Source organism: Anneissia japonica, unplaced genomic scaffold (assembly GCF_011630105.1).
Source record: "Anneissia japonica isolate Jap-2015-1 unplaced genomic scaffold, ASM1163010v1 scaffold550_len331619_cov169, whole genome shotgun sequence".
NCBI classification, from domain to species: domain Eukaryota; kingdom Metazoa; phylum Echinodermata; class Crinoidea; order Comatulida; family Comatulidae; genus Anneissia; species Anneissia japonica.
Window position 1 is genome coordinate 205619 of NW_022731233.1, and position 18632 is coordinate 224250.

The 18632-nt window shown below is 35.1% G+C and overlaps 1 protein-coding gene across 1 annotated transcript; it reads right to left on the reverse strand.

Moving 5' to 3' along the window:
- Positions 1–4882: 4882 nt before the first annotated feature.
- On the reverse strand, positions 4883–17592 carry LOC117115273 (ras-related protein Rab-14). Its single transcript, XM_033258988.1, has 7 exons — positions 17494–17592; positions 10770–10885; positions 9126–9240; positions 8317–8446; positions 7542–7660; positions 6801–6869; positions 4883–6401 (listed from the first exon to the last, which is right to left on the reverse strand). The coding sequence occupies exons 2-7, from the start codon at positions 10873–10875 to the stop codon at positions 6293–6295; spliced, it is 648 nt and encodes a 215-aa protein (XP_033114879.1). The 5' UTR covers positions 10876–10885; positions 17494–17592; the 3' UTR covers positions 4883–6292.
- Positions 17593–18632: the final 1040 nt, after the last annotated feature.

Here is an 18632-nt window from a genome sequence, read left to right on the forward strand (position 1 = left end):
ACCATCAGCCCAACGAAGCCCTCTCCTCTCTCTGGGCGCTTAATGACATGACCGTGTCTGCTGATTTTTAGTGGCATTCTAAGCTTATCGTCATTGAAAAAGATCTGTTGCATGCACATCTTTTTTATTGAATCATGTGCCTGGCTGTAGTTTATGATTCCTAAGCTAATGGGCAAGTTCTTCTGTTCTAAATGGCTTCTATGCAACTGTTGAAGAAAAGTGCCTTTATTTCAAGTTACCGGTGCTTACCCCAGGGGTGCATGCTCATTTACATGTGTATAACTTGGTAATAATGCTTAATGACAAGGTATTAATAAATTTTAGTGATGTAAAAAGTATGTGATGTAGCACCTTTCACTTGTTATTGTTTGATGTGTCCTCACATGCATTAATTTATTAAAAATGGATACTATGGATAAAGTGTGTTTGGAGTACCGTAAATGATCAAGTGATTGTCACAAATAAGTGCTTTTGAATAAGCTCAGCACCAAACATACTTTTTTGCTAAGCACTGCAGCATTTATTAGCCAAATTCTTCTTTAAAAATTGTTGCAGCGCTAAATGAAGAGTACATACCACTGATCTCTAATCGGCCAATCCTGGTACAGAAAAAAGTGAGGCCTCTGACGCCATGTGGAGGGCCTAAGTGACGTACCAGTTTAGAAAAGTTTCTTTTGACATTTGCAATACTTTTCAATAAATTTAAATTTAACGTAGGAATTTTTTTCCAAACCATCTAACCACTACACGCGACTGTTCATGCAGTTTTCAAAAGTGCGAGTGAAGTCTCGTTGTTATAGTGACGTCGATCCCTAACAACGCAAATATTTTTACGTTAAATATAAACAAATGCCAAAAGAAACTTGTCTAAAATTATACGTCCAGTTATTATAGTAGAGATCAGTGGTACATACTCATATTACATGACCAATTTCTCAGCAATTAATACTGTAATACTAAAATTGCAAAATATACAACAAAATGTATAACATTAACACTACTGTACAATAATTTGGAATTAGCACTGCCCATGGATCATTTACAGTATTCATTATTACCGGTACCTCCTACAATTGGTCTGACAATTAACATGTTGACTGCCAGACCTTTTTTTTAAAGGTTCCTTCCCGTGTGCCAAAACAAGTTTACATGTACAGTACGTGCTTTTTTGAAATTTTATCTAGTCATATATCACCAAAATGATGTGTCTAATAAATTGTTGGGAAAATATTAGGAAGCGAGTATACTATAATAAAATGTTTTATTGACTATGCCAAGTGCGAGTTATCTCGTCCGCTTTTTGCATAGCTTGGTACTGTATACATTCAAAACAGGGGCGGATCCAGAGATGTCCAAAAAGGGGGGGGGGAAAGGGGCGGCCGAAATTTGGGCCGATCGAGACAACAATGTCCAAGGGGGTCCGGGGCATGCCCTGTTGTGTTAAAGATGCCCAAAAATAACATTTGAGGCGTTGTGGGCTATCATTTTTTTCTTTTTCTTTCTTTTTTTTCCTCTTTTTTTTAACCTCCCAAAAGGGGTAAATCCACCCCTGCAAAGAACACAACAAACATACATACGTCATTTGCACATTATCGTCTAGGTGTATGTTCCCCGAACTACCAGTCGTTGAATCTGTGGTTCTACAATGTATAACAATGAAGTTATAAACGCTAGAATGTTACCCCGATTTTGACGAGTAATACTCGTCCCTGGCGCCCTCAGCAACACCCTGTGGGCGATTATACTTGTCGCTGGAAGCCAACGTGTTAACATCTGATATGGAATAAGTAAAAACTTCAAGGTTTTGTGACATGTACAATTTGTATATTTATTATATCAATTACATTCAAATGGTAACATTGAGACATCATGATTCGCCCATGCACATTTACTCATTGCAGCAGGCTCTCAAGAGGAAAGTCCACAACATGATGTTCGCATAAACTCTTGCATCATCATCAACTATTAATACATTCAATTTGTGTGAAGATCCAATATTATCAAACATAATAACAATTTATAATTCAAAGTACTCCCGCCCAAAAGATCTGTAACACTGATTCGACGTTCAATGGATTGCAAATAGTAACAAACTGTGTATCAATTATACCTAGTACTTTTCAGCTTAAATAAAATTTATCAATACACAGGTTTCAGTGCAACTTATTTTGTACTGTTCAATGCTGAATGAAAATCTATATCTATATATACATTTTCACAACCAATATCCACTTGTATTTGCAAAGTTAGAATATTCACAGACTTAGTAATTATTATAGTTTATTAATCTAAAATGAATCTAATACGTTGGATGATAATATATGGTGCAATATGCAAGATGGTCAGATAGGAAGCACTTAACAACATAATGCTTTAATCTTTTCCCCTCATAATAATTTCTAAACATAGGTAATCATCATACAGTATACAAACCCTTTATTCCCAGTGTGGGTTTGAGAGACAGGTTTACATAATGGTTTCACTATGCTTTGCCCTGTAAAGCATACTACAGAAAATACCAATAATTTATACATATTTCCAAGTCAAACAACATCTATAATTTTAAGAACTTTTACATTGAATGAGTAATATTCAATCTGAATATTATGCCAATTAAACTAAAATAAAGTTTTGTTTTAATGGATAACAAATAGTAAATGATATTCTCCTACATACTGTAATAACATATTAAAAATTATAATATTAATATTTGAACTTAACATAATTAATAATCTTGAATTTGAAAACCAGTAATATTTGTTAACATTTTTTATGGAGTAAATTAAAAAAAAAAGTGCCAATGCTATTATTCAATATACATAATTTCAAATAATTACATGCACGCTGTTAGTCTATTAGATCTACTACAACATACAGACGTTGTAGCACACTGTATTCATTGTGTCTGTTAAACAAATGCCTCCCGTGTAACATATAGTCTTGTTTGAATAGTGTCTTGTCACATATAACAGAATGATGATCATCGTACTCATTTCAAAACTATATGTACAGATAGAGGACATGTATACTCATTTAGTTGGGAATAATGTACTGAATCCTCTCATAAACAGAAAGACAATGCTGATTGCAATCAGAATAACTTGCCATCACGAGAAAAAAAGAGAAGCTTACAAGAACCATCATGTCGGCCTGTATGCTTACAATAAAATATTAAATGTCCATGCAAATAAAAACATACATATTATTAATAATTCACTACAAATTGCTTGACATCCTTATTATCGCTAGGGTGACTGTAGTATGTACAGTATGCATCTATCTATCACATTGGTCATTAACATAAGTAGACATTATCATCAAATATATTACTGTTTTACCCTCTACCAAAAAGCAAATGAAAAATTGGCAAGTTAACTTCATTCTGAATCATCATCATTACCTGGTCATTAAAACAATAGAACAAGAAATAATTTGACAGTAATTAATTCACATCTAATTAAATTACCAAACTTAACAGAGTATTAAGTTTTTCTACAACTAAGATATTTAAATTTGTTTATAACAATGAACAGTATCCAATAAAGCTGTACATAGAATACATAGAATTAGCATCCAGCCAAATTCCCTCCAAACTACACGAAAATATCCTATAATACGACACATTATGTTAATAAGCAATTAGTATAGTTGTATACCATACATTAGAGAACTAATACACAAAAACATTAATTGCATTTAAAAAAAATGTAGAATGGATCATTAATTTCAAGTGTACTTCCACTACTGTCTGGAAGACTAACAACTATACTAATTGCTTTACAAGTTTATCACTTTCCCTGTTTTAAATTTGAATCAAACTGCAAAAAGGTGAGTTAGCCCAGCCTGACCAGTTCAGACAGGTAAACTATGTGACGAATAATAATAGAAATAAAGGACTGTAGTCTAGGTGGCCTACAGCAACTTAATATATGAACGAATGGACAGAGGTCAAGCCATGCACTAATGGAAAATTAGTGCACAATTTGGAACAGGAAAGTTACATACAAGGTCAAGTGATCACATTACAATAAACTACTAGGAGGTGCTGTGATTCGCTGTCCATGGCGGCAGTGTGGGATTAAGTACACTGTACAGGCAGTGCAAAATCTAATTCTTCTATATAAAAACTTATACAGTAGACTATAGCCAATATAATTCTTGAGTATATACAGCTACATACATTTGATCAGTCAATTTTTTTTTCTCAATCCACTGGAAACATTATTTTACTTTTCAATATAATATTTCACTTACCTACTATCACTTGATGTGATTCATTGAGTTTTATCACTTGCATTTATATAAACCTATTCCGTAATACACTTAAAACAACAGGAATGTTACATTCTATTGATCCCACATAAACAACATCAGGGCTCACTTTCTTTTTACTATTAATAATCCATATGACTAATCATTCCATTTAATTTTCCCAAGGATATAAACATCAACCAAATTATAAGAAAAAGTAAAAGTAGTTACAACCAATAAGACTGGTGAAACAAGAAAAAAATCCTTAGGCTAAAGAAAATATAATTATGTTGCTCAAACATAGCGACACTTGAAAATCAGTATATAAACACAGCTGCTAACTTTAAGATCCATATTAATGCAACTTAAAGCCAGTACAATACCAATGAACATCACTTTCTTTTTCAGAGTGACCTACTATAAAAATGTAATGTATAAATTTTGATAAAACTATTCAGATAAGTATATGTAACTACAGGCCTCCCTCTAATTTAAGACTCCTCCAATTAAAGACTACTTTTCTGTGGTCCATTATTAACAAAGGTCTTTACTATTCTAATTAGAGACCAAAACTGCTAAAGGCAATGCCACCAAGAGAATGGGGGAGAGGGGGAAGGTGGAGCAGGGCAGGTAGCATTTTTTTTTTTCAATATTTTTTTCAAAAATAATATTTACTATCATGGGCCCTCAATAATGGCATGGGTCACTTAATTATGGGCCCCTCCACATTCACAGGCAAAAAAAAAATTGTTTGCGCTTTCAGCGCAATCTTTCTCGCGCTCCTAGTTGAGGGCCCACACCAACCCTTGCCCGTTACAGTTTCCCCTCTTGGCAGCCCTGGCTACAGGCCAACAAAACACCGGTCCCAAAAGTGGTCATTAATTGGAGGGAGACCTGTATTAGTGCTTAGCATTGTTCATATGTACAATATGTAAAAGTCATCTTTTTGGGGTGTTCTTATTACTTATGAATGTTTTTCATTAAAATGAATTGCCAATTGACACACAAACTTAAGCACCATCTCCAATTATTATTAATAGATTTTTTAATAAATCTGAAGTGGAAAGTCTGACATGAAGAATGTAAATTTGATGTACCCATATCCAGATATTATTTCTTCATTATCAATAAGGCATATTCAGTTCAGTGAGCCAGTTCGATAATGGTTTTAACTTATTATTGCAAAGGCTTGGCCACTGATCGTCATGTGAAAGGTTTAAACGTATGTTTCTAATGCCAAAGTATCGAATAAAAGAAACAAAATTTGGATACAGTAGCTTGCGAATAGAAAAAAAATTGATTGAATTAATTCATCAGTTTCAAAATCTTCCAAAAGAGGGAAGTATGATCAATTCGAGATTTGAACTCTCAACCCTAGGTTTGAACTCTGATTGTACTTCGCTTACGGTAAAATACCCCACTGCTTAAATATTAATGGATATTACATTCATACTCCGACATCTATTAATCTAAGTGGCCCCTTCCAATATATACTCAGACATACTCCACAAGATCTAGAACCAACAACTGAAACTAGATGCGCATGGAAAAATATATTTATAGATGGAAGAAATATAGTATGTTATTAAAATTGTTACTGCTTTCAGGTCAGTACTCACAAAATCAGCATTGTAAGCTAATTCTTCTGCAAGTTAACCCACAAACTACACACTTGGTGTTATACATGGTGTTAATTCAATATGATGCCTTTGGACCTAATATGACATGGATAATTATTACTTATTCAATGTAATGTACATAAATCCAACACATAACAATACAGGTACTGACAGATTTCAGCATAAATAAAATTAATGAAGCTCTTTAATAACATTGGCTTCATATAGTAATTTTAGTATCTCTTTTTACAGATGATTTTTTTTTTGTCATTTTTGAAAGTTTTGGAACGAAAGATAAACTAGTCTCTCACATGGTACTTGTGTATTTAACTGTTTCAGCACTGATCATATTCAAACCATTTTGGATAAAATTGCAGTATATATACAACTGAGTAATTCTATATATATTTGATTGGATGACGTTAGCAGGCGCATCCTTCTTTATTTTGTTGCTGATCGCTGTTTAAAGCATTTGATCTGGGTGCTGATGGCTTATGTTGAACTCCTGATTCTGCAGCATTCAAGTCCAAACTAAAAATATCGGGGAAAAAAAAATCAGTCAATTTACTTATTACTGAAATACCACCTGCTCAGGAAAAAACACCTCAGAAAAATATAATATTTGAGAAAGAGAAAGGAAATTAATCTGGATGATGAGGATCTAAAAAATATTTTGCAAAGCAGACAATGAACAGTGTTATCCATTACATACATGATGCATCCCATACTTTGGGGAAAGAGACTGCAGCACTAAGGCCTCAAACCCCCCCCCCCCCAAATCCTCCCACATTGAGCTCAACTAACAGCCAAGTTTATAAACAGAAAACAACTGAAAACCACTGGTGGTGCTGATGAATTCTAGAGGGGACAGGAGCATTAGTAATGAAAGTGCTACTCATATGATCAGTAATATTAGTGAGGGCTACTAACCTTCCATCCTGAATGTTTTGATATATCTTTTTTGCTGTGTCCAAAAATGCTTCTTCAACATTTTCACCACTAAAAAATAATAATACTATTAACATTTATAAGAATAATGATAAATAAATACAAGTTACTTTTTTTACTTGCTGAAGCTTTCACTGTCTTTTTTACAGCTTCATCAGTCAACTGATTCTGAATTACATGACCACACTGGGTTGGCCAATTATGTGATATCAGGTCACTAAATATTAACCAGTAAATCATAACTAAAGCCTGGTACAAATTTTGGGTTAATTTTTGTATTAAAAAAAAAAAACAAAACAAACTTGAATCAAACGTTTGTGGAACAGGTGCTCTGTTCCTTCTGAGCATATTTCATAATGCTGCATTAGTTTAAATGAGAACATTAGAATTCAAACCCAACAGGTAGCCACTTGCAAAAAAAACCGACTTGCTCAATGTCATGAGCAAAATGCATGGTGGAAAATATGGAACCCCAACATCAAGGTTGACAGACTGAACCACAAACGCTGCTCCAATCACTCTCACAATCATCTGTTTTACCAGGAGTAAAACACCTCTTAGGCATGTCTTGTAATGTTTGACAACAAATGCGTCAGATTTTATAAAATAAGATAGACAGAACAATGCTTAGATTTCTAGCCCCAACTCACCAGGGATACAAAATGTAGAGGGCATTGTTTAAGTACTGACTACATAAAAAAAGAAGGCATTGTTAAAACATACGTTTTTGCACTTGCTTCCAGAAATAACAGTCCATTTTCCTCAGCGAATTGTTTGGCCTCTTCATATGTTACATCTCTTTGAGCTTCTAAATCAGACTTGTTCCCAATCAGGAAGATTACCTGTAAGTAAAAAAAACGTAGCATCAGTGTTAATCACTATCCCACCGAATACAGCATCATCATTAATGCATGTGTCATTTGGTGGTTAAGTAGTAAGCCTCTTAATTTGGCAAATGATCGTCTAAAATGGTGACACTGTTTTAAAATCGAGAGAGAGCAATGCGCAAATAATACTAAAACAGATAATGTAAGTTAGTAAATACCAATCAAAAATATTTATGTTAACAAAATGGATATTAATAGTAATTTAATAAAACTATTAAGATACAATTTAATTAAACTATTTAGAAGTCACATTTTTAATTTCTTTCGTTTTTCTTACTAATTATTTGAAAAGTTTGAGAATTATATTTTATATCATATAATTTTATATATTGTGTTAACTTATTTCTGTTTTTCTAGTGATGGGTTAAGGAGCTTATGGGCTACAGCGATTTTAATTGCTTTTATTAATCCCTGCCTCCTTAGATCATGGAGGAATTAGTTTAGAGTTTTCCTGTATTTTCAATTTTGTTTTATGTATTTTTTTTAAAATCAATTTTACTGTAGGTACCAATTGCATTGTGATTTTTTATGAAAGGCAAAACAAAGAATGAATGAATACATGATTGAAAAAAGTGTCATTAATATTCTTATTTTCTAATTCTAAAACTTACTGTATTTGGATTTGTAAGATTCCTAGCATCTGTTAGCCAGCTACTCAAGTGATTATATGTACTTCGCCGTGTTATATCATATACCATTAATGCACCTGCAGCCCCTCGATAATAACTTCTGGTTACAGCCCTGTGTGAAACAACATATCCACAAATGTGAAACAACACTCTACTCTTGTGTACATTGTTCTTTAACATGCACACAGGCCATAATGCACACAGGACCACCAACTTAAACATCTTATCCAAAAGACAGTGCGCTATCGTCACTTGCATTACAGCCTGCCAGCTGAAACACAAAGAGAGCAGCAATGGGATTGAACTGGGGACCTAGAGATCTCCATGTTTCAGCGCACACACAGTGGCTACCACCAGTTTAGCAGACTAAGCTGCTCCCAAAATTGCCCACATAGTGATAAAAATGCATGCCTATGCTGTTGATGGTTATTTAGCTGGTCCTGCCTCTAGCCCGGGTAGGCTAGCTAAATGATCGTTTAACTGGCCAATCCAGTTAAGTCTACTGCAAGCTACTTGCTCAAGAGAGCCAGACAAGATGAGCATTCTTCCTCATGAGAAAAAATATAAGACATGATTATATTCTGCTTATTATCTTGTGAAGTAGAATTCTAACTAAAATCACACGCACATTTATGTAAACTGTACGAGAGGTCATTTGCTGTGTAAATTGCTCTCATTAAGCTCATTAGCAAATATGGTTAAAATGAGCTTCCAAAGATACTGGTAGTAGATACCTCGGTTTACATTATGAAAATTTCATATCAGCTGTAATGAAATACTTGACAATATACCTGAATCGTTCCTGTCCAGCAGTGTCCCATATCTGTAATTTGATTTTTTGGCCAGATACCTCAATTATCCTCGTTCCAAATTCAACACCAATTGTGTGAGGGCAGTCCGCCATAACTACAAGACAAATAATAAATAAAATCAATAATCATACTAAAAATAAACCGCCATACTATAATAGTCAAGTATCTATTGAAGAAATTCAAATAGGATGTGACTAGTGTGATCTAAACATACATAATTCCCTTAACACAAGTTATCATCATACTCAGCTTTTGGCCAACAAATACCAGATAGAATAGACAGGTTAAGTGGAGGACATAGGAAGTGCATGGAAATCGTAAATAGGCTAAACATTCAAACTTGTTTGAGTTGACTACTGTCAAGTATTTTCTCCTGTTTACCATTATCCCTAAACATCAAACAATTTAACAATATCATCCTTCGTGTTGTGTAACTTTGACTTAACAAATTTTTACATTCTACACTAGAAATTTCATATCAGTTTTTATTGGCTGCAAGAAAATTGATGTGGGGTATTATGCATGAAAATACTTAAAAGTTAGTTGGTGGAGTTATACCGTCACTTGTGCTTACCGACATATATTTGTGTCATCTCTGTAATTTTTACATAAACTGTTCAAATAGCAATCAAGGAAGACATGCACACCAACTGGAAACACATGGTAAATAAAGCCCTATCTAGACTGTTAAATTTTATCTAACAAAAACATGCGACATGCGTAAATATGATGATGATGATGATGACATCACACTATGACCATATATAGGCACATTATGACCATATATAGGCACATCATGACCATATATGTGCATACAACAGTTTATTTGGTAGTCTGAACAGAGCCAACAGTAAGATTAAATAAGATTAAAGATAACAATTCTTTTATCTTGTTCCTTGTACTTCTTATTGAGTTATTCCCTCTTTTGATGTATTTTTTAAGTTACTTCCTCATTGCTTATAAATTTTGTTTACCTCTCTTTCTTATTTCTTATGTTTAATGCAGGTTTGCCTTTTATTTGTTACTTGGTATTATACAGTATACAGTAGTGCCTTTCCTTTATAGGTTACGAAATGCTTTGTTTTCCCTGGTTACTGAGTCCACATGCATAGTAATTGCTACAATATTGGTGCAGTAGCAGGCAACCCTACCAAGTAAGTTCCATTTATACTCCTGGGTGGAGAGAAGCAATGCAGAACAAGTGCCTTGCTCAAGCACACAAGCGAAATGCACAGCGAGGGATTGAACCGACCTCAAGGATGAGAAACCAAATCATTTCTGCTGCCAAACTGCTTCCACAAATTATATTATTTGTTGATTAATTTTTTTTTTGCTGTTTCCTCCTCTTTTTACCTTATGATTTATATATTTGTGAATTTATTGATTAGAAATTTCTTTTAAATTAAACTTCAATCTAAATGCACAAACAGATTGTTGAAACGAAGAGAATTAGAAATAAAGGTCGGGTGACTACTTATAAAAAAATAACCTGAGTGAACTTTGTTGACCATATACAGCTCACCAATTACACAAATGTAGCATTTGATAATTAGCTGAAATTCATTTACAGAATCCAAAGTGAAAACATGTATTATTATTTAAAGATGAAACGCATATACTTACATTTCTTTTCTGTAAACTGGTGTAACAAACAGGATTTTCCAACACCCATGTCTCCTATAATAATGTACTTGAATATATAAGAATAGTTGTATGGACCTGCAGCCATGTTGAGATCTCTACAAAAATAAAGAAAATAAAAGCAAGTTTTTAACTGAAAAAAAAAATGTCAAAAAGTTTAAAATCTTAAAAAAAAACCCCAATTTTTTTTTTATTAGAGTTTGTAATATTTAAGTTACACAAACATAAAAAAGTTAATCTGAATAAAATGAATAGGGAAATTTTGGATAAAAATGTCATAGTTAGCTATGACTTAGGAAGAGTGCCAATAAGTGAACATAAAGTATCAGCTGAACGTTGTTGATACATTACTCTGGCAAATCATACAAGCAAATGATCTCCATTCCTTCATCCCGAGGAGTATACAAAATTTGTTTGTGATAAATAACTGTACTGTACTTACAAGGTACTATACTGCATAACTGCATTCAATATCATTTTTCATACATATCAACCACAATTTTAGCTCTGACTTGAAGAAAGCTACATAAAGCCAGCATTGAACAAGAGGGTAATATCAATGGTAAAGCCATCAACTGGTTTTAAGTTTAATCTTGGTTAAGTACATCACCAAGAAATGCCCAAATCATACAAGCAAATGATCTCCATTCCTTCATCCCGAGGAATATACAAAATTTGTTTGTGATAAATAACTGTACTGTACTTACAAGGTACTATACTGCATAACTGCATTCAATATCATTTTTCATACATATCAACCACAATTTTAGCTCTGACTTGAGGAAAGCTACATAAAGCCAGCATTGAACAAGAGGGTAATATCAATGGTAAAGCCATCAACTGGTTTTAAGTTTAATCTTGGTTAAGTACATCACCAAGAAATGCCCAAATCATACAAGCAAATGATCTCCATTCCTTCATCCCGAGGAATATACAAAATTTGTTTGTGATAAATAACTGTAATGTACTTACAAGGTACTATACTGCATAACTGCATTCAATATCATTTTTCATACATATCAACCACAATTTTAGCTCTGACTTAAAGAAAGCTACATAAAGCCAGCATTGAACAAGAGGGTAATATCAATGGGAAAGCCATCAACTGGTTTTAAGTTTAATCTTGGTTAAGTGCCCATTCCAACTGAGCTAAATTAAAGGTCAATCTATAGTATATATTACAATAATAATTATTTTATTTTGTTTTTATGTGTGGTACGGAAGGGGCCCAGTTGGCCTGGCTCCGACCCCGGCCAAATTTTTCAAAATAATTAAAAAAATGGAGGAAAGAAAGAAAATTACATTCAAATTTCACCTGAGAATGCAACTGCCAGCCATCTAGAAGAGTCATAATCATAAATGTTCTTACCACAGCCCAAACCATGGTGGGGGTATGGCGGTCTAGAGCCTCCATCAGTGATAGTTCCTAACTGGTGTGCCCCTCCCCCCTCTACTGTATCTCGAATTCCTGGAGGATCCGTCACTAACTTGTAATCATGGAACTTAGAGAGACACCAATATTTTTCTATTCATATTGACACCTAGTTACTCATTTTCATGCTTCGCAGTAAACACAGTTGCAATTTCTTGTTCAGAAATGTTTCCATCTTATCCACTGGAACAGTTTTAGATGGCAAAACATGGCATAGAGTGTAACATCTGTTAGACAACACATGCCATTGATGACAGCACCAAAATAATGCCATAAAACTCACTTCTTAAATTAATAAAGCATACATTTTCTAAACTGTCTGCTTAAAATCATTGCAAGTCTATCTATAATAATTTCCATTTTTGCCAATTGGAGAAAGAGTATAATTTTAGTCTAGCCTAGTAATTGAGATGTTACTTACTACTTAAAATAACCACAGATCCTATCACTAAAGAAAATTGATCAATATAGTAGCACAGAAAAATGGTCTTGCAAATACTGCACCTCACGGCTCTGTTTAGTGTACTAATCATACAATTGATCAACTGTTAATTCACCATTGGAAACTCTTATACATATATAGGTCCAACTCCATTTGGGGGTACAGTAATTCCCAATATACAAAGTTTTTAAGCTCTACAGAACTTCCATGTTTGCTAAGAAAATTTGTCCCAATAATACTAATGTGCAGAAATGAATTGGTAAAATTCTACAGACATTTACACATAAATTGGTCAACAGATTATTCAATGTCAAGGACAATGACATTTCTATCAGGATTTGGCCACAGTAGATTGTTCATGGACAAACTAAGTTAATTTGAAACAATCATAATCCCATCACAGATCTTACTGTATATACATAATAGGGTCTGTGATCCCATTAACCTGATTTTATATTCCACAGCTCTTATGTAATTTGGAACAAACTAGAATCTTTCTATCTTAACTGAAATTTTGAGACTAATTCACACAAAAATCTAGCATTGTGTAAAACATGCAACATTTGAAGAGTTTCATCTGGTATGTAACATTCATGTACTGTAATAACTTGGTATTTCCTCCATGGTATGACCTTAGCAAGTTATGTTGTGTGTGAAGTTGGCCTTCTGCAGATAGCCCATGGAGAATACTGTACAGTGAGTCAGTACAGTAGGCCTAAATTTTCAAAGTAATTTGAACTGATATTGTATTAAAGACTTTTAATGGCTTTAACATACATCATATCCACAGGAAAAAATGGCAACCTAAAAATAATTCAACAATTAAAAAATGTATGCACTTCTTTGGCAATATAAAATTAGTAGTTTCTCTAAGATAAGACCACCCTCTACTTTATGCCCAATTTTATGTACCAGCCTTTCCTCAGGCAAAAGCCCAGGTTATTTGAACAGCTTCTACACCTGACTATACTCTCAAAAAAAGTCAAACATTGGCTATGGATTAGGTATGCAGTTTCCTTTCGATTGAAAAGGGGATTTCCTGGGTATAAAGCCAACCCCTGCAAATCATTATTCAACCAAAAGAGACCACTGTGTGGTTAAAAGCTTGCGTGCCAATAGAATTTGTTAGCCTGGAAAGTGCTATTTGTCTGCAATTTACTGTTTATCACTACTAGACTAACCACATCTTCCTTTGTATACCAGAGGTACTACAGTACTACAAAAAAGTAATAACGCACCAAACTTTTCCACTGAAATGACTCTGTATACCAAGAAACAAACCTGGTAGAGAGAAGAGTTTGCTTAGCAGTGGCTTGAGAACCCTAGATACTGCTGCCAAACCAAGGACCCTGTCATATTTAATTCTCTTTTATACTTCAGGAACAGAAGAAAACAACACCCATAAAACTATTTCACATGTGAATTAGATTGGATTAGATTCCATTGGTGTACACTCCTAAGAGTAACCCACAAAATCTGAAGACATATTTCCAGTGGGGTCCTTTGAGTGGTGATTTGTGCAGTAGTACACCAGAAGACAATTTTTCTTTACTTTTATGAAGAGTACAACTGCATATTTTAACATGCATCAATGAACCAATGGCTTAAAGGCCTCTGAAAAATGGTGGGCTTATACAAACTTGCTTGATAATCTCTCATACATTCTGTGTCATTAGTGCACTTTCACAGCTGGATTTTTTTAATGAAAAATAAAACCATGTTCTAAAATATATGTACAAGTAGTACACTACCTTAATAAAGCTTAAAGCAGTACAGTAGGCCTACCTTAGAAATAAAGCTTAAGATTTCTAAAAAAAGAATGATATAAAGGGGTCTGGCATGAGAGGGTATGATACCGGTAACTGGGTCCAAAAAGCAAGTCTCATCCAGATGCATAAGACTTGGTGATAAGGCCCTATGCACTGCCACCTGATATCCTACAAATAAATTTGCTTACCCTTGTACAGTATGATGCACTATACGACCCCCAAAAAAGTGTGCATCGTGGTCTTTTCATTTACCCTGACATTTTGACGCAGGATACCGTCAAAAAACCATTTTGGTCAGTCACACTCTGAAAAATAGGTCCGTCTATGTCTGTCACATTACAAAATGGCAATGAAGACAATAATAATGCCCTCAAGCGGCCGATGTACAAAATGACATCATTTTTTTTTTACTAACATGATCAAAATGACATTACAATACAAATAACCACACCTAGGGAACCTTTATTTTACTTATAGGCCTAGAATATTTGGTTAGTGGAAAAATAGCTGATTAGAATAAAATTAGGAGATACTGTACTTTTGTAGGAATCAAATCAAGGGTGCATGACACCCAGTAGCAGGGGTTTAGCCAGAAAAACGAAATATGATGTCAAAAATTTAGGCCAGTGGGCGTGACTCCGAGCCAATGGTTGGGCCACACCCACTCGGGACCACGCCCCCTTCCAAACTTAAGAAAAAATTAGAATATTATGATCTTTAGAGGGCATTTACTGTAAAGGTGTTTAAATGTTGGAATTTTGTCTTCAGAGGAATAGTGTTGAATTAGCTATCACAAAGATATTTCAGTTATAGACATAGATTGCGCACGGCTACAGTACGGTTACTCACATGTCTATGCTATGCAGATGCATCTTTATCTCTCGCCTTAGTCTTGTGTAAATCCTAATCCAGTTCTTCAGAATCGAGAGATAGGCCTAGACCTACTGTATTTTGTTAACTAATGAAATTTAACTTGTGACGTTAACAACAAATCTCCTTTACGGTATTTCATGAACTAATTATAACCAGAGAGTTACGAATACCAACAATATTATAAGTATTGTATTTGCAGAACCACGTGATGCGTTGTGGGCGACTCAGAACCGTCCACTTTCCAGCGAGGTATAAATGTTTTTAACATGATGCGTGTTTAAGTGAACTATTCACTGGGTAGGCAATGGTTAAGCCTTACATTTTTGGGAATCCCCCACCGAATAATTGGCATGAAACAACATACATTCAGTCAATAAAGGTTGTTTTTATCAAACGTAAATATGATTTAGCTTTAGTTTAATGTAACATTCAATAGATTTGAAGAATATAAAGAATTTACTAAAGGTAGACCAGGGCTGAAGCTAGGCTGAGCTGATTAGGCCACGATAAACATCCAAAAGACGGCCGGACGGCTCGCTGGCTAAGCCTATGCCCAGTAGGCGTATGTATGTGCATGGACGGTTAAGATCTAGCTGGAAATGGAATGCAGCAACTGCATGATGACTTGAGGATGATCGTTTTTTAAGTCGAAATTACACAAAACAATGGTGATGTTGGTAGTCTATAGCCGATGCATTGCACTGAATTGCGGGGACAAAAATCGTGCAAGTTTCAGGGTGGCATTAGAATAGATACTTACCTGGATAAACCGACAAATTGCCTATTCTTTTTCACATATGAGAACACCTCGAAAAATAATAACAGTCAACTCCTGGCGCCAAGCTCAAGTGGTCCCGCCACCATGCAACTTCCTTATTCTTTTTTGAGAATGAGAAAGCTGCATGATGGCGGGGCCGAAAAAGAATGAGGAAGTTGCATGGTGGCGTGAGCTCAAGAGGCCCCGCCACCATGCAACTTCCTCATTCAGGATTGCTCGGGGAATAATCTTCCTCGCAAAAATTAGGCTTAGAAATCCGTCTGTGCATTTCGGAAAATTAATGGCGGAATTCCGTGCAGATGTTGCGGAAAATTAGGCCTTGGCCTATCTCAGGTTTTTTTTTATGCAGTTTTAGTAACAATTCTACACGCCTATTTTCCTAGCGATTTTTCCGTGCAAATTTGAGCTAGGTCGAGGGAGGTGTCCCATTCATGGAATCAGGTTCAGTAACTAACAACATGTCATGGAGGGGAAATGGAGAATAGATACTTACCTGGATAAACCGACAAATTGCCTATTCTTTTTCACATATGAGAACACCTCGAAAAATAATAACAGTCAACTCCTGGCGCCAAGCTCAAGTGGTCCCGCCACCATGCAACTTCCTTATTCTTTTTTGAGAATGAGAAAGCTGCATGATGGCGGGGCCGAAAAAGAATGAGGAAGTTGCATGGTGGCGTGAGCTCAAGAGGCCCCGCCACCATGCAACTTCCTCATTCAGGATTGCTCGGGGAATAATCTTCCTCGCAAAAATTAGGCTTAGAAATCCGTCTGTGCATTTCGGAAAATTAATGGCGGAATTCCGTGCAGATGTTGCGGAAAATTAGGCCTTGGCCTATCTCAGGTTTTTTTTTATGCAGTTTTAGTAACAATTCTACACGCCTATTTTCCTAGCGATTTTTCCGTGCAAATTTGAGCTAGGTCGAGGGAGGTGTCCCATTCATGGAATCAGGTTCAGTAACTAACAACATGTCATGGAGGGGTGGGGTTAATCGCCTCCTGAATTACAAATCTCCAACCCCCTGGCCCTGCCCTATATCTTTACCATACCATTCCATTGGCATTACATTTTGTTTTAAAAGCTGATAATACTCATCATAGACTTCTCATTTTATCTAGGAAGGCACACCTATACTAAACAGGGTCTAAGCATAAAATAGGCTATGCCAACTACGGCCTAACCAAGTCAGCTGGCCTAGGCTCTAGGCTAGGCTTAGACGGTATTTGCCTTCATAATCACCAAAGCCTAGCCTAGCCTAGGCCTAGACATCGGAAGCAGAGGTACGTGTAAAATTGTAATTACGAGTACCAATACTGAATAATTTGATTTAAAAATGGATCTCAAATATGTGTTACGTTTTTTCATTTATAAAATAAGTCCAAACGATAAGTCATTTCTTATTAATATTTACCTTTGCGAACTAAAGCAGACTCAAAATTGAAAGGGAGTGAAAAGATGGCGAGACACTATCATACACATGACGTCATCTTGCTACTAGAGGGCGAACTACAATTTTAGATAGTAGTGAGACATACTGTAGTACTTTGTAATATCAATAAATACAGTAAGCTCCATTAGGCCTCATCATCAAATTGAAGTGTGATAAAAACTAATACATTATCTTGTATTGAGGTATAAAATCAACTTAAATTATGTAAAATTTAATTTTGTTTTCACCAATCCATCTCCGCAATTACATTCCCTTCTTTTCTTTCCAACAATAAAATCATTAAAACATTTTAAAAAATTTACAAAATAAAAAAGGCATCACTGAACAAAAAGAACCGAATGAAAAATGACCTGCATACTTATTCCTAAGCTCCTTGCGTTTTTCCTATGTCAATCGGGCAAAGATTGCCATGCAATTTTATTGGACCCACTTATCGATTCTTTTATTTGAAAACTTTAAAGTTGTACATGAAATAACATCTTCCGGAACATCTTCAGCACAATTATTGTAACATACTATCGAGACAATATATTTGCCATTGTATTTTCAGTAGGCCTCAGAAAAAAAAAAATCATAAACATTTATGTGTAATGATCGAAAACTCTATCATGGAATAAACATAGTAGACTATGAGAACCAAAGTTCTTCCATGTTTTTTTAACCTAAAGAAAGCCGATAAGAAAGCAAGCTACGTCTCCCAATCCCTTTGCAATCAATGCTGTACAAAGCTAAAGTAAATACAATTTTTCAAAATAAAAAAAAAAAAGAGAAAAAAAAAAGAAAATTCTACTCAAATGTTGAGTCTAAAGCCGGGCACTTACTGCGTCGATTGACGGTACGACCGTCGTACAACGAATCCAACTCTGTTTCTGTGAGAGCTAGACGACGCGACCCCGTCTGCTGATTGCCGGTTGCATGCAGTCTGAACCGATCGTCATTAAAAACGATCCGTTGTGCGAGCGTCGTGGCGCTGCGTTCTCAATTGAATTCCGTCGGTCGACGACAATCGGGCGTGCAGTGAGTGTCCTACCACCTGATGTGCCATAATCATAATTTTCTTCCCTCAGCCCCAACCATGGTGGGGCTGAGATTGTATTGAC

Coding starts and splice junctions, on each gene's coding strand:
- LOC117115273 (XM_033258988.1), bottom strand. CDS start 10,875: ATGGCTGCAGGTCCATACAACTATTCTTATATATTCAAGTACATTATT. Junction 9,241..10,769: donor CCAGTTTACAGAAAAGAAAT/GTAAGTATATGC, acceptor TTTGTCTTGTAG/TTATGGCGGACTGCCCTCAC. Junction 7,661..8,316: donor ATCTTACAAATCCAAATACA/GTAAGTTTTAGA, acceptor TTTTACTTACAG/GTAATCTTCCTGATTGGGAA.